The 27,600-nt window shown below is 44.0% G+C and overlaps 3 protein-coding genes across 4 annotated transcripts in view; all 3 read left to right on the top strand.

The window, feature by feature from the left end:
- atosa (atos homolog A) overlaps positions 1–7,496 on the top strand; it is a 29,188-nt gene extending 21,692 nt beyond the window's left edge. The window contains exons 5-12 of the mRNA XM_069690506.1: positions 209–2,075; positions 2,562–2,687; positions 3,500–3,588; positions 4,575–4,671; positions 5,007–5,165; positions 5,410–5,478; positions 5,685–5,884; positions 5,989–7,496. Of these exons, the coding sequence (XP_069546607.1) occupies positions 209–2,075; positions 2,562–2,687; positions 3,500–3,588; positions 4,575–4,671; positions 5,007–5,165; positions 5,410–5,478; positions 5,685–5,884; positions 5,989–6,142 (2,761 nt within the window). The 3' untranslated portion in view covers positions 6,143–7,496. The remainder of the gene's footprint in view (positions 1–208; positions 2,076–2,561; positions 2,688–3,499; positions 3,589–4,574; positions 4,672–5,006; positions 5,166–5,409; positions 5,479–5,684; positions 5,885–5,988) is intronic.
- A 916-nt stretch (positions 7,497–8,412) lies between these two features.
- Positions 8,413–15,125, top strand: arpp19a (cAMP-regulated phosphoprotein 19a). The gene is made up of 3 exons (XM_069690490.1): positions 8,413–8,573; positions 9,388–9,510; positions 12,629–15,125. Exons 1-3 carry the CDS (start codon positions 8,520–8,522, stop codon positions 12,797–12,799), a joined length of 348 nt encoding a protein of 115 aa, XP_069546591.1. The 5' UTR covers positions 8,413–8,519; the 3' UTR covers positions 12,800–15,125.
- Positions 15,126–16,394: 1,269 nt separating this feature from the next.
- The window catches only part of myo5aa (myosin VAa), a 52,253-nt gene continuing 41,047 nt past the window's right edge, over positions 16,395–27,600 (top strand). The window contains exon 1 of one of the 2 annotated variants that reach the window (XM_069690505.1): positions 16,395–16,658. In XM_069690505.1, the coding sequence (XP_069546606.1) occupies positions 16,632–16,658 (27 nt within the window). In that variant the 5' untranslated portion in view covers positions 16,395–16,631. The remainder of the gene's footprint in view (positions 16,659–27,600) is intronic. The other variant, XM_069690504.1, reaches the window with a different exon arrangement.

The following is a 27,600-nucleotide window of genomic DNA, read 5'->3' on the forward strand; positions in this document are numbered from 1 at the left end:
TCTGATGCTGTTGAGCTGAAGGCTTTTCTGCTAGCATGTCGGACTACAGAAATAAAGCTACAGGAAACCAGCTAAAGTTATGTTCGTATCAGATTTATATGCGGGTGCAATCTTGTGTACTGTGCAGTTTTGAAGTGGAATCACAGCTCTGACAGTGTAAGAGTAAACAGGGCCCCGTTTGTTGAATCTCACTCTCTCTGTCCAACAGGATCAGTGCTGCTGATGAGGAGTTGGTGTGGCAGTTTTCTCAACCGCCTTCAGAGCACATCTTCCCCGTCCCCAATGTATCCCAGAGTGTCGCGCTGCAGGTTCGTGTCCAGTCGCTGCCCCGACAGCCCACCTATCCCACGCTGGCCTGCAGCATCCACACCGGCCTTGCTCCGCTCTACAGCAAGACTCCCAGCCTCAGCCCAACCCTCAACAGCCATGGTGGCCTGCCCACCCTCAAAAAGAGCCAGGACCCCAGCAAAGACAACCTTCTTCACAACTCCACCATGTACAGCAAGAGCTCCAACTCCATGTCAGGCCTTCTCCTCAACGGCTTACCCATTCCTAATCTGCCCATCAACAACATCCCCATTAACAGCCTCCCTCACACTGCTGTGCCACATCCCTACACCAAGAAGAGCCAGGAGCCCGGTGAAAACCACGCGTATCAGAACGGCGACCTTCCGCAGGTCAACGTACCCCAACGTCAGGGCTCACCGCTGTTCCACCGGCCCTCTCACTCCCCCACGCCCTCCCGCTCCCACTCTCCCTCCCCACTTCCCACAAGTAAAGCAGGGAAGTGGCTGTACTCAGCCCTGAATGGTTCGTCCGACCCCACACAAGTAGAGGACTATGGTCCTGGTACCAACGGCAGTGATAGGTCAAAGGCTCCCATCCCTGAGCCGCTGAGAACTTTTAAGAATTTTTCCTTGGCCGAACCCCCCCGCTGCCCCTCCCCGCGACCCGCTGCAACCGAAACAAACCCCTTGATCGGCTCCCTGCTGCAGGAGAGACAGGAAGTGATCGCCCGCATTGCACAAAGGCTCAACTTCTGTGACCCGACAGCGCCGCCGCTCCCTCCCGGGCTTTTTGCTTCTGAAAACCCTCCCAAAGCCATGTGGGGCAGTAACCACGACGACATAACTGCCAGTAAGACCAAAGAGCCCGAGGTACCACCGTATGAGTCCACGGGACGTGCGTTCACCCCGTTCAACACACCTGTGACCGACGTGTCTCTCGGCAAACGAGAGACCTCGTCCCCCAAACCTGCGGCCTGCAGGAAGCTGAAAATGACTGAGACAAGAGACAAGGAGGAGGAGAGGAATGGGGAGAAGGACAGAAACAGAGAGAAGAAGGACAGGGAGAGGGAGAGAGACGGCTCCCTCATTGCACAGGCAGTACAAGACATTACTAGGCTCATCCAGGAGAGACTGTCTGTCCCCTCTCTGTCCCCCAGGCACAGCAGAAGCGGCAGCCCTCTGCACCACACGCACACAACAACAGTCACCCACACGGTCCGCACGTACTCGCAAACATCACACATCCCACAGGTCTCGCACACTGCCACCAACGGCTACATCAACGGCCACGTACCCAGCCACGAACCTCACAGAGGCAGCACGCACACCGCTGCCACACACACGCCCTTTTGCACAGACAAGCCCCACGTTGATCCGGGGACCGGAAGCCGTTCTCCCCGGGCCCAAAATGGTGCTCAGTTTACACTTGAAGAACCCTCATTCAGAGGCCAGGCCTACACCCAGGCTGGTCAGCGTTTACGAACTTGCCCGCAGGAAAAGCTCAGAGTCAGGACACCCAGCAGCCATGAGACCCCCTCATCCTCCCCTCTCCTTGGGAACGGCCCAAGGAATGCCCAGATTTTTAGCTGGATTTACGACGACGCCAGCCCAGCCACGAACTGTAACAGAAGCCACCACCACAGCAAGCCTCAGCCTCAGCCTCAGTCCCAGATGCAGAACTGTGCGCCAGCCCAGGCCTCTGCTCTCCAGGATGAGAACCAGGCGCCCTCGGAGTCTGGATGCTCCAGCACATCCAGTCCGGACATGACGCCGCCTACTACTGTCCTCGTAAGGAACTTGTCCGTACATTTACGCATAGTAGTCCATCTAGTAATCCATAACTGTGACGGATTGTTCCACCAATCCTGTATGTCATTTTTACTCTGGTTTTTGTATGTATTAAACAAATAAGATGAGGTGTTGAGTCATAGATGTGGTGGTAGGGAAGAGAAGCATATTACCTTTTGGACAGAGTTACTGTATCCGATATTTACGCTAATGTTGGCTAACTGGCAATAGCGTTATCTTCACTGTACCATCATGGAAACAATATTGAATTTCTAATCTAATTGTCAGCAAGGTGAATGAGCTTATTTACCAAAATGGCAAACTCCTCCATTAATTTCAGCAACAGTCAGCATGCTTTAAATGTAACATCCACACAGGACAGGAGCTCCTGCTTCATATCGTCTTGTGAGGTGCCCGATATCATGAATGCAGCTGATTTCCATTGACTTGCAGCTGTCCTAATCTCTCTCCACTTCTGTGCTCCAGCGAGCTCACAGCCCCTCCCCTCTGCGTCCCTGCAACAGCTGGAAGAAACAGAATCGCCACTCGTTAGACGCCACCGCGACCAAGGCCTTCCACCCCTGCACTGGCCTGCCTCTGCTCTCCAGCCCCGTAAGAAACACACGCGTGCACGTTAGCTTCCATCTGCTCAGTGAAACTCACTGTCACGCTCCACTTCTAGTTTGTGGAGATGACTCCTCTCACACGCAGGCTTACATCAAACACCTGATGACTTCGCCGTGATTAGTAATCACAACTCGCAGCGCCGTCACCAGTGAAAGCCCCCTGCACCCGTGAACCTTAGTCAGTAGTGGACTTGAAAATATCTGGCAGCTGTTTTTATTTTTTTTTTATTTTATTGCTGCTTACTAGATATCCCGAGTTCATGTACACGCAGATACACACATATAAGTCTGTATTTATAAGGCATGTGACATCAAGTTTCATAATCACACTTCCTGTCTCCGGATCACTTTCACTCACATAAACACTAATGAGGGCACACACACACACACACACACACACACACACACACACACACACACACACACACACACACACACACACACACACACACACGCGCGCGCGCGTGCACAGATAAGATGAACTCTTGTGGGAACAAAACCTCACACATACACATTTATGTTCTCCTTATTGTACAAAATACAGTCATATGTTAACATCGGAAATCTTTATCACGACTTTAATGGCTTTTAGATTAAATTCAATTGTTTTATTTAGAAAATATTGTTTTCATGTTTTAGGGGTTTAATGAGAGATTTTACAACAAACTTTTTCTGTTATTGGGAACTTTGAAGTCTCTCTCCTGTGATCTAAAAAGCTAAATGGATATGTCACAAGCTCAAACCTGTGATACCATGTCGGCTGCTCGGTGTTAATCCTGTCCTGTGTGTCTGCTGCAGGTTCCTCAGAGGAAAAATCAAACAGGTTACTTTGACCTGGACACCTCTCTGGCTGGCTGTAAGGGTTTGCCTTGGGCCTCTGGGAAAAGGTACGCGTTGACTCACCTGGGATCTCTGTGACTGTAGTTACAAAGCTCTCGCTCGGTTTGTCCACAAGGTCAGGGTGTTCTCACTGATCTAATAAAGCCCGAATAGCAGTTACAGAACAAAGAATTTGTTTCTCTCATAGTCGCCTCCCACATTATCTGTTGATTATAGTACCATCTGGATGTGGTTACTCATACACAACATAATATTTCAAGCTATTTGTTTTTCTCACTTTGTAGCGTTTCAGCTGTTAGTGTGTGTAACGGAAAACAAGGGAAACTTTTTTTTTTTTTTTTTTTTATTTTTTACTTCACGGCCAATATTACTTGGGATCTATCTTGGAGAAGACATTTGGTTACAGTTTATCACATCCAAACCCTCAGAAACAACAGCAGTAGATGAACAGTGGCATAAAGAAGTGTTGTCTTTGTTTTAAGAGATGAGACAATAACAGCGTTCTCACTGGAAAGGTGAGGTCAGCCTCATTCTGCTGACTTTTCCGCTCACGCTGCCACCTGCTGAAGCTCTGCTGTACTGTGACTGCATCCAGAAGCACGCAGCTCAAAATGGCAGACTGAACTGAACAGGCTTTATAATACTCAGAGCTCCATGGCTCTGCCTACACACAGCAGATGTGGGTGGAAGCTCACTGCTGCTTTTTTACAAAAGCAGATGTTTGAGTTTTGGCATTCTGGGTTAAAAGTTCATTTCAGCCAACGGACAAGTTCAGGTCAATCCGGCTGAGGCGAGCAAACGCCACCAAAATCCAATTTGGAGGTGTCACGCCTCCAAATTGGATTTTCTTGTCTTGGATTAAAAATTATACGTGACTCAAGATTTGTGTGTCAGACCAGTGGGCACAAATGAAAGTGAATTAAGATGTCAGCATCGCATACATAGGAAGTTCTATTCAGACGTGTAAGCAGTTGAAGATGCTCTTAACAGTACATTGGAAATAAGTTAATCCGTGTGTGTTTTAACTCTTCAGGGTGTGTCCAAAAAGAGAGGTGTACACGGATGAGTCCCAGCAGCTGTTCAGTGCCAGCGCTCCACCTGCCAGTCTCAGCCTGCTGGGAAACTTTGAGGTACAACACACTCCGGATCATCCGTCTTCTTCACTCATCATTGTTGACGACAGCTCGCGTTCATTGGCACCATTCGGTGTCTCTAAATGACTCAAATCTAAATAGGAATTATTTGAGCTGCCACACATCTTTGAGGCAGAAAGTCTGAAGTGTAACCATCATGCGGCAGTTGTAGATTTTTCAGCGCGATGGTGAAAAATGCAGCGAAAAAGTCAAAGTGAGAATCACAGTGTGTGTGTGTGTGTGTGTGTGTGTGTGTGTGTGTGTGTGTGTGTGTGTGTGTGTGTGTCGGCCTGTGAGGCCAAATCTTGACAAACTGAAGTGTGTTTCATTAGGAGTGCGTCCTGAACAACCGCCTGGAGCCTTTAGGGATGGTGGAGGGCTTCACAGCAGAGGTTGGAGCCAGCGGATCCTTCTGCCCCAGTCACCTGACCTTACCTGTGGATGTGTCATTCTACAGTGTCTCCGATGACAACGCTCCCTCACCATATATGGCAAGATTACTTACTCCAGTAAACAAATAAGGCAGCCTTGAATTGTAGCCTGCAGCAGAGCCTAGAGATGAAACAGTCCCTATACTGTGTGTGTGTGTGTGTGTGTGTGTGTGTGTGTGTGTGTGTGTGTGTGTGTGTGTGTGTGTGTGTGTGTGTGTGTGTGTGTGTGTGTGTGTGTGTGTGTGTGTGTGTGTACTCCTGCGTCTTCATTTTGTCACACCGTTATTGTGGTGTTTTCTCACAGGGTGTGATTAACCTAGAGTCCCTGGGAAAGAGGGGTTACCGTGTCCCTCCATCAGGAACCATACAAGTGGTGAGGATTTTTGTTTTCACAGTTGGAGAAATGCTCTCTGAAATATCTGCATCACAGTGTACTCATGGCTACGAACAAAGAGCAGATTACATCAAGTAACAAAAGGAAACAGAGACTCCTAGTGGTTGTAGAGGAAAATGCATCATTCCAGGGCTTGTTTTTCATCGTCTCTTAACGCTGTCCTTCTCTCTGGTTAAATCTCTCAGACCTTATTCAACCCTAACAAGACGGTGGTAAAGATGTTCGTTGTGATGTACGACCTACGAGCCATGCCAGCCGGACACCAGACCTTCCTACGTCAGAGGACCTTCTCTGTTCCCGTCCGCCGTGACCCAAACAGTCAGACCAGCAGGAAGCCCCTCACCCTGGGCCAGGGACGCACCTTGCGCTACCTCGTTCATCTGAGGTGAGATGGCTGTTTTTAAAGCGGTATTTATACAGCAGCGCTGAGGTTTCCTCCTCCCTTGCTCATCCTCCCTGTCCCACATCTCGCCCTTTTGTCGCCACCAGGTTCCAGAGCTCGAAGTCTGGGAAGATCTACCTCCATAGGGACATCCGTCTGCTGTTTTCCAGGAAGTCCATGGAGGTGGACAGCGGTGCTGCCTACGAGCTCCAGTCCTTCACAGATTCCCCCATTGACCCACCGTTCTCGTCCCGGTGCTAAGGCCGGACGGAGATCCTGGGAGACTCATCAGAAATGAACCTTGTTCTCTGTTAAGTACAAAACATGAAACAGAGAATTTGGGTCAAAGTTTACGGTTCTCGGGTGTGTTTCCGATCCTGTGCTCCTGGTCGAGATGTTCTTACCAGATTTGATAGGTAATTCTTTTTCCTGCTGTTGTGTGTATCCCCTCCAGCGTCTGGCAGGAGAGTAGAAACCAGAGGGCAGTTAGACACTTGAAATAATTTCAAACGAGTTCAGGTTATTTTACTCTGTTGACACAAATCTAAATGTTAATTGGACTTTTGAAGTGTTAAATCTCAATTAATTTCTTTCAAATTCAATACCAGGCCCTTTTAATGGTAAAAGATTCAGATTTGAAATCCTTTAAAATTACATCGATTCAACTGAAACTCGGTTGCGACCCTGTGATTCCTGAGCTCGGAGCAGAGGAAGAGAAGCCAGGTGGCTGACAGTGGTGCAACACCGTTCACGGACCACTAAAGAAGTCGAACAAGCAATCGAGATGGACTCACCTGAAAGCATCACAGCAGGACATCAGAAGTGCACTGTGCATTTGTTTTTCTCATTGAAACTGGAACTGAAACAGAAAATAGTCATATTCTAATACTTTTGTACTGTTACAAAACCACTTACTTGGAAGTGTTGCAATAGAAAGAGTAACCTTAGTTTAGTGTTTACACATTCACTTTCAGTTTACTTACCATCAGTTTATTTAATATTTAAATTAATATTTCAGTTACTACTTGTGACGTCTGTCATGCTAAGATGATGTAGTGCAAACTGTATATCATAGTATGTATTTTTGACATTAATATTCAAATCTGGAAAAAAAATATATCTATATATCTTCTAAAGCAATCTTGAAAAATCTTCTCTGTCTCTTTGTGGTTTTAATTTTTCCTCTGTGTTTCCTGTTTACCAGCTGCCTGTCGATATTCTGAAATGAAATGTACTCGTTACACCTGAAGCGCTATGAGCAAATAATAACTGCATTTCCACTCGTTGAGGCTTTAAAAAGTGTAAATGAGAAATTGAGGATGACATTAACAATTTCCACACTCTTCACATGTGGCAGGTGTGACGTGCGAGGCGTGACATTTGAGTTTCAGCTGATGGCCTCGATTTCAAACGTCAGGCGATAGTGGCTGACTCATTCTGGTGCAAAACAACACTACAAATACATGCATTTCAGATCCATTACACATGGGTGTTTTGTTTTTTTAGTGTATTGTTGATATTTTTTATGTAAATGTAGCACAATGTGCTCTTCAAAGGGAATCATCATCATTCCATGCACATTTTATTTTATTAATATTAAAAGAATATAAAAGAATGTGTTGAATTAGTATTTAAATCACGAAATGAAATGGTGCTGTGTCCGAAGAAGATTCATTTGCTAAAAGTACAGTGAAGGTTTTCTTAGATTGACATAAAAGGCATATCATGTTCTCTATACTTTGGAAGGGTTAGCAAAGATGTCAAAGGTTTCTGTAAGTTATTAAGGAAAATCCTAAACTGCCAATATAAAAAAAAAACAACGTATACAACATTTTCAAATACCTGATAGATACAAGTATTTCAACCAAGAAAAACATTTCAGAATTCAAAATGATGCATTTTTAACCTGAAACTTTGGTAAATAAAACAGTCAGTCCATCAAAGCTCCACAAAATTATTTAAAAGATTGTGCTGCAAAGCAAAACAACTGCATCATTTTTGTAGGCTAAAACATTCAGAGAGGATTCACACAAAACTAACAAAGCTATGCCGCATATCTGTGGACCGGTAGATTCTGAATGTATTGCGGTCAATGGGAGACATTTTACATTACACATGCTTACAGTTGACATGTTTCATAATCCAAAGAAAAATAAGCAAATATATTACAGATACAAAGACAAAAAATAAATAAAATGTAATGCCAGAAGTATATGTGCAGTATTTTCCATCTCTGGTACAAGCAGGCAGGGTGAGGACAGAGTACCTCAGAAGACCTGACGTACTTTACTGTGTAAATCAGAGCGGAACTCGACAAACTGCAGATTTGAGGATTATTGACTGAAATCTGGATTTGTGAAACAGCACATGGATCCAACAGCTGATTGCTGCCGTTACGCAATGTTGGTAAATCTGAAGCGGATGCAGAAAGGGCCCGACCGGGAGCGCGCGCGCGTGGGGAGGAGGAGGAGGAGGAGGAGGGGGGCGGGGTCTCCGCATGTGACGTAGTAGCCGCTGAGCGGGAACGAGCGTGCGCGCTCAGCGTCAGTCAGTCGGGTGAATGTTGTGAGAGCAGGAAGTCAGAGAGGATTGTAGATCTCTAGTGAGCCGTCTGGATCGAGATCGGACTTATTTAGAAATGTCGGGGGACAACGAAGAAGAAGCGCAGACGGCCGAGGAGACTCCGGTGGAGGTGAGAGAGGGAGGCGGGTTCAGAAGGAGAAGGAGCACCATTGACTTTGTTACAGCTCCGGTGAGGAGCTGCACGTTTCGCCCTCGCGCTCGTTACTGTTGACATGTCACTCAGGATCTGATTAAAAATCCTCCGTTTGATTGATCTCGCTCCGTAACGACCGCTCGTTGCCGGTCAGCTGACCCCGTCGCCTGGGTTACTGATACGTGACGCGTTTCGCCTGTTTCGGTGTGAATGTCGAGACCCGTTAGCGCGCGTTAGCATTTAGCAGCCAGCTAGTCGCCCGAGCTAACCGTCGCTAGCCGTTAGCTCAGCTGCTAACGTTAGCTTAGCTCGACGCACCGACGCCTTGGTTTCAGTGACGTTATCGTCGACTACGCTGCAGCTACAGCAGATGTACACCACTTAATAAACCACCGGAGCTGCTGAACACGGACACAGAACACGTGTTTTCACTTGTGGCTCTGCAGTGTGAGGGGGCTCTACAAGCTAACGCTAGCCTTTAGCTTCCGTTAGCTTGATTTAAAGGTAATTTAGATCTTTACAAACATGCTGTCGCAGGCTTGTGACGTGTTTGAACACCTTTGATAACGATGGTTTAGCCAGCCTTACTGATGAAGTAGCTAAGCGTTGTTGCACATGTTGTTGTTTTTTTAATTCGTAGTTAGTAGTTTTTATGAGCCCACTGGTTGACAAGTGAAGGTGTTGACATTCAACATCAGCTGACATCTCAAGAGGAGCCTGGAGGCTCCCAGTTAATGGTCTGTCCACTTGGACTTTTATTTTTTTTAAACATGCTTCTGTTTGTTTCCAGGAGGTTCAGGACAACATGATCAGTCCTGAGAAAGCAGAGGAGGCTAAACTGAAGGCCAGATACCCAAATTTAGGACACAAACCTGGAGGCTCTGATCTGCTTCGTAAACGCCTGCAGAAAGGGGTGAGTTACCTCCTGTGTGTTACCTCCTGTGTGTTACCTCTGTGTGTTACCTCTGTGTGTTACCTCCTGTGAGTTACCTCCTGTGTGTTACCTCTGTGTGTTACCTCTGTGTGTTACCTCCTGTGTGTTATCTCCTGTGTGTTACCTCCTGTGTGTTGCCTCTGTGTGTTACCTCCTGTGAGTTACCTCCTGTGAGTTACCTCCTCTGTGTTACCTCCTGTGTGTTACCTCCTCTGTGTTACCTCCTGTGAGTTACCTCCTGTGAGTTACCTCCTGTGAGTTACCTCTGTGTGTTACCTCTGTGTGTTACCTCCTGTGAGTTACCTCTGTGTGTTACCTCTGTGTGTTACCTCCTGTTTGTTGCCTCTGTGTGTTACCTCCTGTGAGTTACCTCCTGTGAGTTACCTCTGTGTGTTACCTCTGTGTGTTACCTCCTGTGTGTTACCTCCTGTGAGTTACCTCTGTGTGTTACCTCCTGTTTGTTACCTCCTGTGAGTTACCTCCTGTGTGTTACCTCTGTGTGTTACCTCCTGTGAGTTACCTCCTGTGTGTTGCCTCTGTGTTACCTCCTGTGTGTTACCTCCTGTGTGTTACCTCCTGTGAGTTACCTCTGTGTGTTACCTCTGTGTGTTACCTCCTGTGAGTTACCTCTGTGTGTTACCTCCTGTGTGTTACCTCCTGTTTGTTACCTCCTGTGTGTTACCTCCTGTGAGTTACCTCCTGTGTGTTACCTCTGTGTGTTACCTCCTGTGAGTTACCTCTGTGTGTTACCTCCTGTTTGTTACCTCCTGTGTGTTACCTCCTGTGTGTTACCTCCTGTGAGTTACTACCTCTGTGAGTTACCTCCTGTGTGTTACCTCCTGTGAGTTACCTCCTGTGTGTTACCTCCTGTGAGTTACTACCTCTGTGAGTTACCTCCTGTTTGTTACCTCCTGTGAGTTACCTCCTGTGTGTTACCTCCTGTGAGTTACTACCTCTGTGAGTTACCTCCTGTTTGTTACCTCCTGTGAGTTACCTCCTGTGTGTTACCTCCTGTGAGTTACCTCCTGTGAGTTACCTCCTGTGTGTTACCTCCTGTGAGTTACCTCTGTGTGTTACCTCTGTGTGTTACCTCCTGTGAGTTACCTCTGTGTGTTACCTCCTGTGAGTTACCTCTGTGTGTTACCTCTGTGTGTTACCTCCTGTGAGTTACCTCCTGTCAGTTACCTCCTGTGTGTTACCTCTGTGTGTTACCTCCTGTGAGTTACTACCTCTGTGAGTTACTACCTCTGTGTGTTACCTCCTGTGTGTTACCTCCTGTTTGTTACCTCCTGTGTGTTACCTCCTGTGAGTTACCTCCTGTGTGTTACCTCCTGTGTGTTACCTCCTGTGTGTTACCTCCTGTGTGTTACCTCTGTGTGTTACCTCCTGTGAGTTACCTCTGTGTGTTACCTCCTGTGTGTTACCTCTGTGAGTTACCTCTCTGTGAGTTACCTCTCTGTGAGTTACTACCTCTGTGAGTTACCTCTCTGTGAGTTACTACCTCTGTGAGTTACCTCTCTGTGAGTTACCTCCTGTGTTGTCTGCAAATCAGTCCCTTAATCTGCTGTCATTTCGTGTTTGTCCAGTAACTCCGTCCTGGCTGGCAGGTTGTCACCCTTTTTCATTTGGTCGGTACCGAATCAAAACATGACAGAAACATTTCCACCACTGATTTCCGAGAACACACGACATACTCATGTTGCTTGTTTTGTATGACTGACGGTCCGAACACTAAAGTTATTCAGTTTATTATTTAAAACGAACAACATCAACAAAAACTTCCACACTTGAGAAGCTGGAATCAGATTTTATTTAGTTATAATTTTCTCTTTTTTTGCTGACATTGATTGTTTTGAGTTGTTGCCAATAGTCAGCTGTTTAATACAAAAACATACCTGCACTGATTCAAGGCTACTAAATTATGATTTGGGGCTTATTTCAGTTTCTGTAAAATCTGTGCTTACCAGGAAAAAAACAGAAAATAAAAGTCATCACTTTGGGTTCTTCTGATAACATATGTTTGGAACCGCCATCATCTTTTTCCTTTTTATTAGCATTTATATGTGTTGGTTATTCACCTGTTAGTAGGGTGCAGTCTGGTACGAGTTGCAGGGGGAGGGGGAAGGGATCGATATTTAAATATGTTTATTTTTGCTGCTAAATAAATTATACCTCCACCAATATATCAGTCGGCAGATGTTTATCAGACGTGGTTCATGGGTACCACTCGGCTTCGTGTGGGTTCATTTGATGTACATTTCGTCATCTGCACTAATCGGTGGTGGTGCACGCTGACCGCCCACGTTTTTTTCTTTTCCGAGAACTCGTAGATGATGTAAACTCCAGCCAAGCCGCTCTCCTTGAAAACGCCACCATCACTTTGATGTCGGAAGGCCTCCATGTTTAGCACTGTAAAGCAACACAGCGCATCACATAGAGCCATGAGAACAATGGACTAAGTCTGCTTGTAATATGAAGCGATCACTTCAATTTCAGCAGATATCCTGTGCTGTGTCTCCCCACTGTGCAGGAAAGTTTCAGAACGACGTTTACTCTTCACTGTTGTATGAATGGAAACACGTCTGCTGTCCGCCTTCAAAATCCAGATCGTACAGCAGACACTAAAACCATGAATTGGTCTTAAAGGTGCTCCGAGGAGTTTTCTTGTAAACAAAAAAAAGTTATGCGTTGTGTTTATCATCTCAGGGTAGCAAACGTGTTCAGTGCATTTCTTCTCTTTCAAAAAACATTTATAAGATTGAATTTTGTGTTCACGTCATGTTAACTTGCCTTTGTTGGAGCATTTCTACATTTGTTGGAGAGTTACCTCCACCAGCTGTTGATCAGCACAATAACACAAAACCAACAGCAACGTTGTGTATTGCATCAAACACATCACACATCCCCTCATGAAAACATTGCTCTATTGCACCACTAGTGGTCAGAAACTCGACACTATTCAAGATCACACTTTGGGCATTTGTTCAACCACCTAATTAAAATAAACCGTTTAAAAAAAAAAATGGTTGCGTTAATCAGATGTGCTACTTCTGTTCAGTTTGTTACTTGAAAATTAAAATCTTGTGTCTCTCTACAGCAAAAATACTTTGACTCGGGCGACTACAACATGGCTAAAGCGAAGATAAAGAACAAACAGTTGCCGACAGCTGCTCCAGAGAAGACAGAGATCACAGGGGACCACATCCCCACCCCCCAGGACCTGCCCCAAAGGAAACCCTCTCTGGTGGCCAGTAAACTGGCAGGCTGATGCACACGCAGCCTCGACGACCCCTACAGCACCTCCCAGCCCCTAACCCTCTCCACTCCAGTCTCCGAGCTGTCACGTTACCTCTCCCACCCCCTCCCACCACCCCTCCCCCCCCCCCCCCCCCTCCACACCAGCCTGGACCTCAACCAACCAGAGCCCACACCTAGCACCCAGCGAACTGCCTAACTGATCCCTGCAGATCCGGTTTATTTTTGTTTCAACCCCACCCGACCCTGTAGCTCCTGCCTCCTCCCTGTTCCTGTCCCTCGGTGCTTTCCCCCAACTGAGTGCTCTTCTGTCATTTGTCCTCTTCCTTTTCCTTCCTTCGTATTTCCTCATTACTTCCATGTAAGATACACTGAAAGACAGGACATCCAAGTGTGAGTGTGATGAGCGGTCTGTGATGCCTCTGTACGACAGATGAACAGCAGCTGTGTGTTTGCCGGCTGAAGAGAAGGGCGAGCAGCAGAAACTGCACCTCGCTCGGTTGAAGGGATTTAGTATGGTGGTCAGGATCCCTCAGTTTGGAAGTGCGTGGTTGTGTGTATAAATATATATATAAATATATTTCCTTTTGTTTGGCACAGGGGCAGGCGTCAACCTTTTAGAAAGTTTTACATCAGATTTGTATCATTCACTGTATGACCTTATTCTAAAAACATGCTGTCAATATGCTTGAGAAATTGACTGAAAATAATAATGTAGAGGCCAAGTTCAGTTTTGTTGAGCAGACATTTAAGCATACGCTGGTGCAGCAAAAAAGAAGAAAAAAAGGCGCTGGGTGGCAGGTAGATGGTTCATTCAAGCCATCGTGGAAGTAAGAAATGTTCTCCTTTTGAAGAGCGAAAGAAGAGAAGAGGATGTTGTTGCTTCAGACTGAACTGCAGTGTTGCAAATTCCCACTGTATTCGTGCTGTGCCATTCCATTTCAGCCTCAGATGGCGACATGGTCAAAGCTGTCACATTTGAATCATCATGCTCAACGAGGGGTAGAGGGGTACACGGGACCTGGAAGCTAAATTCCTGTCAGTGGAGACCAGTCTTTGCGTCCTGTAATGCCGTGTGAGTATAAATCTATGGTAAATTTAAAAAAAAAAAAAATGTACTGGGAACAAATAGTATAAAAACTTGGGGGAAAACCTTGTAAGTTGAAGTAGTTTTATCTTGAGATCCTCCTCGGCCCTGTGTAGTGCTGGTCCAGGGTCTTTACTGACTGGATGCAGTTTACCTGCGATGTGGTAAACCTAAGCTGGCACTACATCTGTCTGAGCTGTGCATGTAAATGGCCGCCCTGCTGTCACGTTGTGCCATTTTGTTTTGTAAATAAAATAGTTTTGCACAAATGTTTAAAAGCCCGTGTCATGTATTCATGTTAAACTTAAGTCAAGGATGTAGAGTATGTTTAAGGTGCTTTCAAATGGCTAACCGATGTATACTTTTGACTGCAAAAAAACCATTTAACGAGCTTCCCAAAATTAATTTCGATCAGGACAAACAGTACTGTTTTTTTTCTTCAAGTGTCTTCTACTGGAAAACAACAGGTTTTGACCGTGTCTCGTTTCCACATGTCCCCAAAACGTGAGGACAAACTGTCACTTATATTCAACTTAAATGAATATTGCAAATGTTTTAATTTGTTCTTAACATTGCGGTACATTTTTCAGTTTGTGGCTGATGGTCATATAAACAAAATGGTGCACAAAAGTCCAGTCAGAGGCAATCACCCCAGTCAGCAACACTTGACATACTGAAGTACTTTTAAATGCACATTTCTCCTTTTTATCTTTGCCCAAATACAAACACCAACAAAGTAGAACCTCCACTACAGCTTCCTTTTCTGTTGTTTCTCCTTATTTCTTCCATCCCTTTAACCTTTTTAACACACAAACATACACATATGATACATTAAGTACACAGATTCCTTGAAATGTACGCTACTGCAATGCTGGTATATTACAACACAGACAAAACAATATGTTATTACATTCTTATTCAAACAAAAATAAACCCCGAATAAACATTTTTGAAAGTTTTTTTTGTTGAGTTTTCACTAAATAAATCCAAGATATCAATAACATCTACAACAAGCACAGAACACTTAAGTCTAATATCACACAAAAGGAACAGGATAATAGTAATAATATTAAAACAATTGCACACTTATAAGAACAGAAAAGTACACAATATGTACATAACTGAAATTCACAGTTACAAAATACTGTAAATAGTAAGTTCACTTTTCACGTGTATTAATTTTCCTGTATATGTGTTGATTTAATTATTGGTAACTATTGATCCGGATTTCTTAGGTCCAAGATAGTTATAATTTTTTTTTTTTTTAAAGATCCCATATTTTATATCAACTTTCATATATTTTATATCAAAGTTATATAGAGGGCTGATGAATATTGATCGATGGTTACTTTCAGGGTTGATGGCTTTCACAAATTACAGTTCAGTAGCTTTATCAGTGGTGGAAGGCAAGCTTGTACATTTACACAAGTACTCTACTTAAATACACATGTGAGGTTCTTGTAGTTTGCGTAAATATTTCTATTTGAAGCACCTTCATTCTTCCATTCTCCATTTCAGAGGGAGATACTCTCCAGTCCACAACATTTGTTTGACAGCTTTAGTTTATGAAGAAGATTTGACACGGTGGATAATATAACAATATTAAACCAGTGGTGTCCAACCTTCTCTGCTTCTGATGTCTTACAAAAATCTGTGTAGTTAAAATCATCTTTCAGATGTCTGAGTTGTTAAGAGCTCCATCAAATGGTGATTTTTCCCTCCAAAAATTCTCACGTCTATCTCATGATATCATTTTAGTAAATGATCCAATATCTCACAAAAATCTAAGAACAAACAGATTTGTGTAATCATCTGACGGACTCTCAGACTGATCTGGTTTTCCTGCATATGAAACTGGATATAAAGCAGGCTCCACCTGCAGCAGCTACGACAGTAGCATGCTGCTTACACACCAAACATTCAAGAAACCACTACTTTTATTTCTAAGCTGCATTTTTGCTGCTAATAAGACTGTACAATAACTCACCTCTGGCAAAATAATACTGTTGACTGTGTTTTTTGGTTGTTTGTATATAATATATATAGATATATACTGTACTGTATATACTGTGCATTTTATATTTTATATTTATATTTTATAATTTTACTGCTATTTTATTGCTTTTCTATTGTTCTATTATTATCTTGTTGCTTCCGTATGCTGCTGTAGCGAAAAAAAAAAATTCCCCTCGGGGATTAATAAAGTAACTTACCTAACCTAACCTAACCTAATACTCGTGTACTTTTGCTGAAGTATGACTTTTCACGCAAGACTTGTTTGTTATTGGTATTGTTAATTAAGTAAGGGCTCTAAATACATCTTTCATTATGTGCTTTATCTATTTAATGGATAGGGCAGTTTGCAGAAGTGTTTCAACAACAACAACAACAAAAAAACACTGAATGTTTTTCATTGTTGTTGTTTGCAGGTGGTGCATGTCTAACCCTCGTCCAGCAGGGGGCGCAGTTCTCCACGCGGCAGCAGGCTTCCAGTTTGGCTGAATCATTTCATCCATCATACCCACAATGCAAAGTGAGGCAACCAAAACCTCAGCAGCAGCAGCAGCAGCAGTAGTCTGAAGCTCTCCCAGGTCATCATGGCGATAAAAGACACATCTTCTTCTCGCCCCTGAGTCCCCGCACCAACCTAAAGACGGTCTCCCTCCGCCGCATGAAAACACAGGCCGGGTCCTATGCGGCGCGGAGACCTGCGGGACATTTAGCCCAGATTGGAGAGAGGACGTAGAGAGTGACCGCCATGGCAGCGTCGGAGCTGTACACAAAGGTAAAGCAAGTGTATATTCATCCGGAGCTGTCGTGTCGTGGCGTGCTAACATGGACGTCGGCGACGTAAACGTCCCGGTCGCTTCTTGGAAAAAAAAAAAAAATCGTCAAATTTTAAGCTTTTTTTAATTTATTTTTTTATTCTGCCCATAAACAAGCTGGCAGTTTGATTTTCTCCTCGTAAATGTGCAGATGCATGAAGCAGGCGTGGTGGCGGCGGCGGCATTAAAATGAATGAAAATGCTTTTGAAACCGCATTAAACGTGTGTTTTGGTGCTGAAGATGTAACGTCAGCTGACAGAAAGCGAGCAGATGCGGCGGAGAGTCGCCTCGGGTTTCTCCTCCCGGTCGACCCTTTTTTTTTCTTTTTTTTTTTTTCCATTCACGTACATGCAGCAAAATCATCTTTATTCCAATTTTCGTCGGTCATTTGATTTGTATCCGCCTTTTGGTACCCAAAACAAGATCCCTCTTTTCCTTGGCCTTCGTGTTTCCCATCATCCCCCCACTGTAAACTAGAGGGGGTGGGGGGGCTGGGATGATGCAAAGGCGGTGCCAGCCATCATGGAGGCTCTGCTTATTTACCTCTTTAAACCACACTATTTGGCTTTATCTCAAATCCTGTGCGTCTGGATGTTATAGTTGTCGGTGGTTTGGTGTCGTACTGAAGCTCGTCTCAGGTGTGCTACCCATCTCTGTGGGACGTGAGCCGAGTCGGGGCAGGCCGGGTACCGCCAACGCAGCATCCTTCCTCTGAGCATCCAGGATGTTCAGACCAGAGGAGGCCCCGAAGCCTCGGTCTGCTGTGTGTGTGTGTGTGTGTGTGTGTGTGTGTGTGTGTGTGTGTGTGTGTGTGTGTGTGTGAGGCGATGAGTCACCCATCCCCCCTACTTTGACAGCTGGTGTGTTCAGCTTCTGGTGGAGAGAAAATGGGAAGATTGCTTCTGAAATTCGTCTTTAACTCTTTGCTGAACTGCAGCACCGCGGAGTTGTTGTGTTTTTTTTGTTGTTGTTGTTGTTTTTTTTTATACTTTTGATCCATTTCAGCTGGATTTATAAAGCTTCATCGGCGTCTGTTGTCTTCAGTGGTCCAGATATGGGGTCCAAGATGACACAGGATTTAATTCTTTTGTTAGAAAATGATGAAACGTTGCGAGTCCTTGCTGAGCTGACAATGACCTCTGACCTTTGTGGAGTGAAACAAACAAAAGAAGCACCAACTAAGTGTTGCATTAAGAGCTGAAACACTGACTGAAAAATTAATCTGGAACAATATTTATCTGTCAGTTGTCCTGACCTTGATCTCTTAATAAGCAAAAATCCCCAACATGCACCGGTTCAAGCTTCTCTAATGTGAATATGTGCCGGATGAAATTTAATGTGTTTGGATTTTTTTTTAGCGCTGATTGGCCTGAACACACGATTTCAAGATGTCGACTTTTGAGAACTTGTGCTTAATTTTGGTTTTAATAGTTTTCAGACATTTAACTCCCCGTTGAGTTTAAGACTAAAAATGGACAAATGATTAATCAAGAGCGAAATTGGTAGATTTGTTTATAATATAGCTGAGAAAGTTTGTTGGTTAAACGATTAGTCTACTTTTGAACAGAACTGCAGCTGTTTGGCAGTCGACTAAGTGACAGTCGCAGACTAGTATCTCCTCAGTTGTCTGGATTTATGACTTTTCTTTGTGATTGTAAGTTTGTCTTTGGGCTTTTGGATGATACAAGCAGTCTAAAGACGTCACCGTGGGATTCAGGTAATTGTGCAGGATATTTTTCACACCATTTAATGGGGAAAAAAAAAACATGGAAGTGAATAATTAAGAAAATGACTGGCAGATTCATGACTCATTTTTAGAGTATTATTAATTGAAGATACCGCAGTGTCGCCGCCTACTCTCACTCTTTTTTCAGAATAAAAAAAACGAGATGCAGTGGCTGCGCTTAAGTAGCAGCTGGGTCTTCAGTTACAAACGGCCACCAATCAAAAGGCAGTAGATATCGACTGAGGCTGCCGGGCTCGTCTCCTCTGCCAGCAGGATCTGACGTGAAGTCAACTCGGCTGTCTTGTTCCATAAGAAGCGGTTTGGCTGTTAAATGACTTTAATTGTGAATGTTTGGATGCATGCTTAATGAGTGGCTGCTGGGAAACCCGACATTAGTTCCTGCTCTGAATGGCACAGTGTGTTTTAGAAGTTGGTCTCTGATGTCAGACTCCTCTGTGATTTACTTCTCCAGCACATGGGTGGAAAACACTCTGCCCTTTGTGTGTATGAGTCAGCCTTATAGACGCTTATTGAGCAGGTCCTGATCGTTTGGCTCCCGTCTGACCCGACCGCCAGTATAAAGAGAGGCGAGAGAAGGTCATTTCATTAGACTTTATAAACCAGAGAAACATATCGGCATCAAAACCAGTGAGAGGCGGTGAAGGTGAATGAAGCAGGGCTGTGTGTCGAGAAGCAGAGGCTGAAGGGAGGGAGGATATTCGCATAGGAATGGAAGTGAGACGCAAGATGACTCAGAGCTGAAAAGACTTTTCAACACACAACCTGGAGTTTCCAAAATACACACCGCATTTAAAGGAGTGTTTGCTGTGCCACAAGGAGTGCGTGTGCCATATTTTTAGAACGGCTAGATGCAGCGTCGATTTATAAACCTAAACTGAAAAACAAACTATTCCCCCTGCAGATATCCTGCTTCATGACAAACTGACTGTGTGGGAGAGTCGTACAGAGATGCTTTGACTCTCGCTGCACTTCGGACAGCCTTGACTTGTCTGTATCAGTGTTTTTAGTTCATCTGCGCAGCAGCTGGTGGTGAAACACTAATGAACTATGTTCACCCTGCTCAGGAGTAACACTGGGTAATATGAAGAAAATCAAATAACCCAATATTTTTGACCATATACCTCAATAATGCTTATTATAATGCACAAAATATTTAACATGATGGGATTTTTGATCAATAATCATCAGTGATGTGGATCTATTGGCTAAGTGGGTAAAGACAAATATTAGAGCTGCTGGAAAGTATTTTAAAGTTCAGAAAATGACTTTACTGTAACACAGACTTTAAATCCAAGAAAAGATGACACTTATGTCACATAACAATATCCAGAATCTAAGGTGATAGCTGCTCTCATGTCATGATATTGATGTATTGCCCAGTCCTACTCAGGAGCACTTGTGGTTGCATGGTCAGGAGGGATCGGGACAAAAATACACAAGAGGAGGTAGCTGAGTGAAGTCCCAGATAATGTTTCACTACCTTGTGTTTTTTGCTGAACACTTTCAATAATCCTGCCTGTCATATTTCTTCCAGTAGTAGCAAAGAGAAGAAGATTAACTTGAGGAAACACAGGAGAGGGTAGGAGTGGTAATAAGAGGTGCCGTCATTATAACTATGATTTCTCACCCTTGATAATGGTAGTATTACAGCACAGGCACTTATTGAACGTGCTATCTTCATAACAATAAGATCTCTGGGTAACTGATGAGAAAAATGTACCTCTAGCAGGGTCTCATGAAGCTTCATACTGTCCACGGATTAGAGGTTCACGTCACTGCAGACCTCTGTTCTGAAACAGTATGCGAGTCTTTGCCTTTTTAACTCTCACGCACACACACACACACACACATTACTGGTGCTGTGTGTGTGCCGTCATTGAAATGTCTAACTGTCATAAATATAATGCTGCTGTAGCGGAAAAAAAAATTCCCCTTGTGGGATTAATAAAGTATCTATCTATCTATCTATCTATCTATCTATCTATCTATCTATCTATCTATCTATCTATCTATCTATCTATCTATCTATCTATCTATCTATCTATCTATCTATCTATCTATCTATCTATCTATCTATCTGTCTGTCTGTCTGTCTGTCTGTCTGTCTGTCTGTCTGTCTGTCTGTCTGTCTGTCTGTCTGTCTGTCTGTCTGTCTGTCTGTCTAGTAAAGTAAACATCTGCCTCAGTATCACCAGAGAGTGTATTTGTAACAGTCTACCAACATCAAAGACTTAATTTGTATATTTATATGTTGCAGTGATTATGCAGTTCGTCATTTGCTGCGTTCAAATGGGGTCGTATTTACCACGTACAGGAGAAGAGTTCATGTGAACGGCCCCTCGTGTGGTATTCACAACGTCGGAAACCCAAATTTCCTACAAACCCTGAGTTTACAGGTTGTGACGTGTTTGCTAACATTTACGGAATTGGCGGAGGCCATGGAAGTTCATTTTTCATTGGATGTCAAGCTAACGCGTTATAATTTTAGTCACGTAGAGTATTTCTTTATAACTTAGCTAATAACCTGCGTCTGAGGAAAATGCTGACCTTCCCAGCGGCCTCATGTTTTTCCCTCCGTTTCCCTCCCTGCCGGTCAGCGACGTCGCACGGCGAGCCGGAGTCGGGAGCAGCTGACGGAGGGGAGAAACACCTGCTGTTACGTCACTCGTTGGGGCGTCGCAGGCAGGTTTGACCTTTTCAACCCCCCAGACAGCGGCGCAGTCGACTGCTTCCGCTCAAACTGAACCTGTCGTTTCATCTCATCCGGTCTGACGTGAAGCTGGAACACAAAAAGCTCCTTCAGTGGAGCTGAAACGCCAACCTTGAAATGTGAATGACGGCGGGAAGACAACCGCTGCTGCGCCGATCTCTACGGCTCGCAGCTCCCTGACCAGCGGTGGCAAAGCTGCTGTTTTAATTCCACATGATTACTATTACACGTGGATTTTTGTTGTTGTTTTGTTTCGCCGAGATGAAGCATGTTGATACAGTAGCTTCGATTCAGAAGATGTGCGTGTTTTTTGTGCTGGGCGTACGCACAGTGTAAACATGTGATAGCTGTAGTTCAAATCTGGCCAAATAAAGCTTGTTAGCCTATAAACACAGGAAACCGCAGCTTTCTCATGTACAAAACTCAATCTGATCTGTGTGAAATTCACTTCATAGCTGTAATGCATACATTATTTAACAGAAAGGTCACACTTGATGTGATCCAGGTGTCGTCCCGGCCGCTTTAGGTGGCAGGTTTTACATTATCTGGTGTGATTGGTTTCTTTTTTTTCCCCCTTCTATTTCTAATTGAGAGCATGTGCATTAGATTATCGAGATAACTTGGTTAAGGTAATTGCGCAGTCATGTTGTCTACACTCCGGCATGTAGTCCAGACGGCACACATAAGGTCGATGCAGGCAGACTGAGGCTGTGTGACAGTGTTGCAATGACATGATTTAATCTGAGAAATTGAGAAAGAAAGTTTCGTCATCTTATTGCAAAATTCTGTTTAGGTTTTCAACCAGTATCTGAAAGCAAGTGAAAGATCTCTTATTACACAACGCAGAAGAAAATTAATAGCAGGTTTCGAAGTTAGACGTAAAACGCTGACACACTTTGAAATCGTGTGTGTAGGAAGAGGGTTCTGAAGTTGTTATTTGGAGCCATGTCACTGGTTTGTGAGACAGTTTTTGTTTTCGCTGGGAAAGTCTGTCCGCACCACAGCTCATGTGATCGATGAAGGAAGCCGGGCCGTTTGTTGACAGACAGTCCGGATGGCCAGTCATCTGTCACAGGGCGAGGAACTTTAGGGGAACGTCTGCGAGCGCTGCTCGTGTCCGCAGACACAATGGGAAGGTTTCATCCGCCAGCGAGCTGCGGAGCTCACTGCTTCATCAGTTAGAATCTGGTCTTGTGTGACTGGAGGCGTCCAGAAAACCAGCAGACTCACAGCATGAGCTAGAAGATCGCTCAGCAGACAAGATGAACCGGGAGTTGGAGTATATGTTTGTCGAAGTAAGTTTTTGCTTCCTTTTAAGTTTTGAATTCAGCTCTTCCAGTCATTAAATCGATGTGGCGCTTAAAATCCTCTTGGAAACGTTTAGGAAGTTGGACTTTGATTCCCTAAGGTGGTGGTTTTTAGCCTTTATGTTGTCATCTCTGGAGTGTTCGGTCCTCTTTATGTCTTGAATTTGGTGCGGGCACACTGAGCCTCAGCCCTCCTGACACACCCTTGAAAATAGTTATGTTACTAAAATCAGCCGGACAGTAATAACTACCGATTAACAACAAATCAGATTTTAGCCTGTTTTGGTATCTGAATAACATCTTTGTTACAGACTGACAAAATTGAATCACTGTAACTGGCTTGTAGTTTGTCCCACCTTTCGTAGCCGCTCAGCTTGCGGGCTCGTCGCCGGCTAGCTGGAGAATATGTTGTTCTTCTGAATGATGTTGGTGTCCTATAGACTTGCACATAAATAACACTTAGACATATTAATAATGTTCCTCAGGTTTGTTGTTTGCTGAAGCTGGTTTTTGGTTGCAGTAATAGAAAGACAGTTTTAGAAAACAAAGAAACTATTGAGTCAGATTAACACGTTTTATTTCCCGTTTACATTCTTTCGTGTCTTTCTAATAAATTGAATCAAACTATTCGGGCCCATTGTCAGGTGTAAACACAAGAGAGGACAGCCGTGGGCCGACATCCTCTTCTCCGGCTCCTTTGAAAACTACAGAAGTGAACTGCAGTTCTCCAGGAGTCGTCACTGGCCACACTAATGTGATTATGTGCTGGGCAGCATCACAGCTTCTTAGTAAGAGACGCTGATCTTTGAGAGTTACTAGACCACTCGCACGCCTGTCGTGCTGTTCGCCCGACGCCATTGGGTGTAGCGAGACTATCGAGGTTCCTCCCTACCGAACTCTCCACCAACACTGAGGTCTCTCACTCCTGGCGTCATGCTGCGTCTGCCCAGCTGAGCAGAAAAACAGCAGATTCTCACATGAGTGGCATCATGTGACGAGGCTTCTGCAGTCTGGGGCTCCATCGACTGGCTTTACTGAGAATATGCGGTCCAAACACTTTCTGCATACCACTGCAGCGGTCTGGACGGTTGCCTCTGCCAGTTCATGTCGTAAAATGTGTTAAGGTTTTCATCTATTTTCCACCTGATGCACTTTTACGGTTAGGAGTGCACTTGTCTGAATTCATTTCATTCTTGTGCACAGTTAAAAGAAGAAGATTATTTCAGGCACTCCACTGCTACTCATTCTTCACAACAGACCAGAGGAGGAGTGGGAATTCATGTCCGGGGAGATTAACTGCATGGATAATGTATCAGTCATGATTTTTGACCGAACTTTAAAAGCCATATTCAACACCTGAGACACTGTTAGAGATACGTGATTAGTGGGCGAAAACTCAGGGAAGAGGGCCTTCAGTTCAGAGTGAAAGCTCAGAGCTCAGTATTAGCAGGGTGAAGTCGCTCTAATCTGCTGTTGACTTTGATCAGATTTGTAAACAGACGCCTTGTGGCTGCGACCCCAACGCACATGCACATAATACTGTGCACACTCCCGATGTCGCGATCTCCGTTACCTTGAAAATCTCCACCTCTATTGTCCTTCAGTAGAATATAGGAATAGGAATATAGGAAGAAGAGGCCTCAGATTTACAGATGAAATGACTTCAGAAACTTTGTGAAAAAGGCACGTCATGTCAAATTTCTTTAAATTCAAAGTTACATTTTGATTTGACTTTGCCACAGTTTTGGGTGGAAGAGGTTGAATCTTGTATTTTGTTTTACTTCAACACATCCATACTGACCGCTTCATTTCTCCCTGAATTTCTTTGTGTCCATGTTTCTGTCCGTGGTTCAGGACAAGAACTCTCCAAGCGGAGGCGTTTGTGTCAGCGGTAGGATTTACCTGCAGCCACACGTGAATGTAATTAAATTGCGGTGTAGTTGACTGCAATGAGATTAGCCGGTGTTAAACCCAGAGTTAGCCTAATCGGGTCCTGATCTTTTGTCTCAGTTAAACCAGGATTAGGATCAACCCAGCCTTGTACCTGCAGACAGCTACTATGTACTGATAGTGTGGACTAGATGTAGACGTCATTACTGGTAACTTTAATTTTCCTCATCTGAGCCAGCTACTCGCAATCCACTCCTAGTTTCGGTTAATCTTTGAACGCTGAATATAACTGGATTAAAAAAAGACCTGGTGGCAGTAAACACGAGTTGTCAGTAAAGCAGTCCATCATTACTACTGATGTTACAAAATTAGTCTCATCCTCCAATATGATCAATAAAATGCATTTATAATTCATCTCATAATAATACTTGATTGATTTTGTACACACAGTTCACTTGACATGAATAGTCCTATTCTGCCTATGAAAACAGATTTATGACGTCTCGGGACGAGCTTTATCAAGTTTGAGACATTAACCCTGATGATGTCATCGTGATGTCATCAGGATTATCTCAGCGTGGATTTGGAGACTATACATTTTAAACAGAAACATTAACGTTGATGTTTTCTGTTTTCCTGCAATAGACTCGATCAAGTTGCATCATTGGAAATGTAGGATCCAGTGTTTTTGCAGCGTGACCCACACTAAGGATTAAAAGACCAGATATTCTTTTTTTATCCCCCTTTTTTTTCTTTATTAAATCCTGTGCCGGGTGTCGTTCAATGAAAGACACCTTGACTTTGTTATTTAATTCTATAAAGTCCATTTTAAGAAAAAGAACATTTCAAAAATGTATGCAAACAGATTATTATCACAGTGAAGAAAACTGAATCTGTAAGCAATAGTATGGCTAACTATTTACCAATGTTCCCTGAACGCCTCACATAAAGGCAGATATAGACTTAAGCACAAAGAAGCCTCCAATTACTGCAGCACATGCAAAACAAAGAGAGGCGTAAGTCGTTCTATTGTAAGGTTTCTATAAATTAAAACCAAGTGAGTACATCTACCTTGGCAGTCTGCCCGAGTACAGCCTATGTACGGGATAAGCTGCACTGGCTCAGTGACGCTGATTAGATTTACTCCTGCGTGAACGGAGAAAAAGTTATACGTCTTAAAACAAAAAAGGTTCGGTACCCAGCCCAAATGTGTTGGTCATTTGACCGGCTCTTCATTAACATTTCTAAAAATGACAGAAAAGCAATGAGACATCAGACCCAGGACGGGTTAACATTGAATATGGCCCCATTTATTTTAGATAAGAGCGCGTGTTATCGACTGTATGCAGATCTTTACCGTGAAGTTTGTGTATCATCGTTTGTAAACATGCTGTCCATATTGTAACACTGCTAATACAGCTGATGTCTCAATATCCTCTTGACTTCCCCACACATTTTAAATAAATACAGCTTCATCACAGACAGCGCCTGATCCTTCATAGTGTGACCTCATATACTGCATCTGCATGCAGCACAAATGGAGGGAGCTCAAAGCAGAGACACTTCAGTCATGGGATTTTCCATGTCGCTGATGCTCTGACGTCTTTGCTCCTTCATCGCCAACCCTCTCCTCTTCGTCTGCCGCCCATAACGCACAAACCTGACCATCATCCGTCCCTCTTTAAGGCAGACAGTCGCTGTGCCGCCCTGACTCATCACATCTTCCTCTGCAGCTTTTCAGATGCTCCTCTTTTCCCAGATTGTGTTTCATTGTGGATGATGACGTCCTTGAAACATGTAAATGTCTGCCAGCGTGTGCGTGTGGCGTTGTGGTTGAGTTTCAACCTTCATCTCTCCTCTATTTTCTGAACCCAGGGGAGTTTGTTGGTCTATAAATATGATGCATTGCTCCTGCAGCTGAACTGGAGTGCTGTCTCTCGTTGTCCTATACTCAATGTATGTATATGTGTGTGTCTGTGTGTGTCAGTGTGAATGTGTGTGTGTCAGTGTGTGTCAGTGTGAATGTGTGTGTGTCAGTGTGAATGTGTGAGTGTGTGTGTTGGAGAAAGCAAGGAGAGGTGCAAATTGGCAACATATTTCAGCGTTAACTAAGTCACGATGATCGTGCTTTACACCGAGTGTGTGTGTGTGTGTGTGTGTGTGTGTGTGTGTGTGTGTGTGTGTGTGTGTGTGTGTGTGTGTGTGTGTGTGTGTGTGCGCGTGTGTGTGAGGATAATATTCAGGATCAGGAAGTGTGCTCAGTAGTGCAGCGATGCCTCTTTGAGGTGTGATGGTGCTCAAAATTCACTGTTGCTATTTTTAGCCTCCATCCTCCTCCCTCCCTCCCTCTCTCTCTTTGTCCCTCTCACTGTCTCTCCGTTGCTAGGAGGCTGGATGCTGGGACGGTCTCCTGCAGGGACCATAAAGTTGAAATGACTAACGAAATGGTGGAGGGAGGGAAAGCGGAGGCTTTGTTTACCTGTAACTATGAATGTACATCTCTATATTCCATCCACTTTTCTCTTAGTGTCCCTTTCACTAGTTAAAATCATGTTATTCCACCGTGTCCTGCAGTAACAGATCTGTCTGCTTTCTGCAGCTCTTTACTGAAGTCACATGAAGTTTTTATTAAATTAAACATTCAAACCCAAAACTCCATGTCTGTCATGACCTTTTAACGCCATCAAATACAAATGTTGAATTTGTGTTCCTTATTTTGTACAAATTTCTTCAAGATCTATCCAGACACATTTGAGGTGTAAAGACCTCTGGCAGGCTACTGCTCAATGCAGAGTTAGATATCAATTTAAAAACCAGTAGTCGAAACGATAAAAGAGACATTCAAGACATTAAAAGATGTTGCAATGTTACTGTTCTTGAGTGTCCAGTAATGTTCCTTATCTCACGTGTTAAATCTTCAGGAAAACGTACATGCATTTGATATATTTTGATACCTGACTTCCCCTTGATGGATATACAAATGACAAAATACTTAATGGGCTAGCCTGAAAGTGACGCAGCTATGATCTGTTATATTTGACAAGCAGATGCTCTTACCAACATCATTTTTAAACATTGTCTCAGCAGATAAATAAACCGCTTAGTGGGTTAATTGTATTAATAACTTTCCGTTGCTGTTTATTGCAGAGGTTGTTTATTGGATCAGGACCTGAATCATTTTCATTGAATCCATCTGAATGGTGAAAACAAGACATCTCTAGTGAGGCGTTAGACTGGGACGTTTGAC

Source organism: Brachyistius frenatus, unplaced genomic scaffold, assembly GCF_029030835.1.
Source record: "Brachyistius frenatus isolate BFR_SWC_R1_liver_20210118 unplaced genomic scaffold, ASM2903083v1 Contig_9, whole genome shotgun sequence".
NCBI lineage: Eukaryota > Metazoa > Chordata > Actinopteri > Embiotocidae > Brachyistius > Brachyistius frenatus.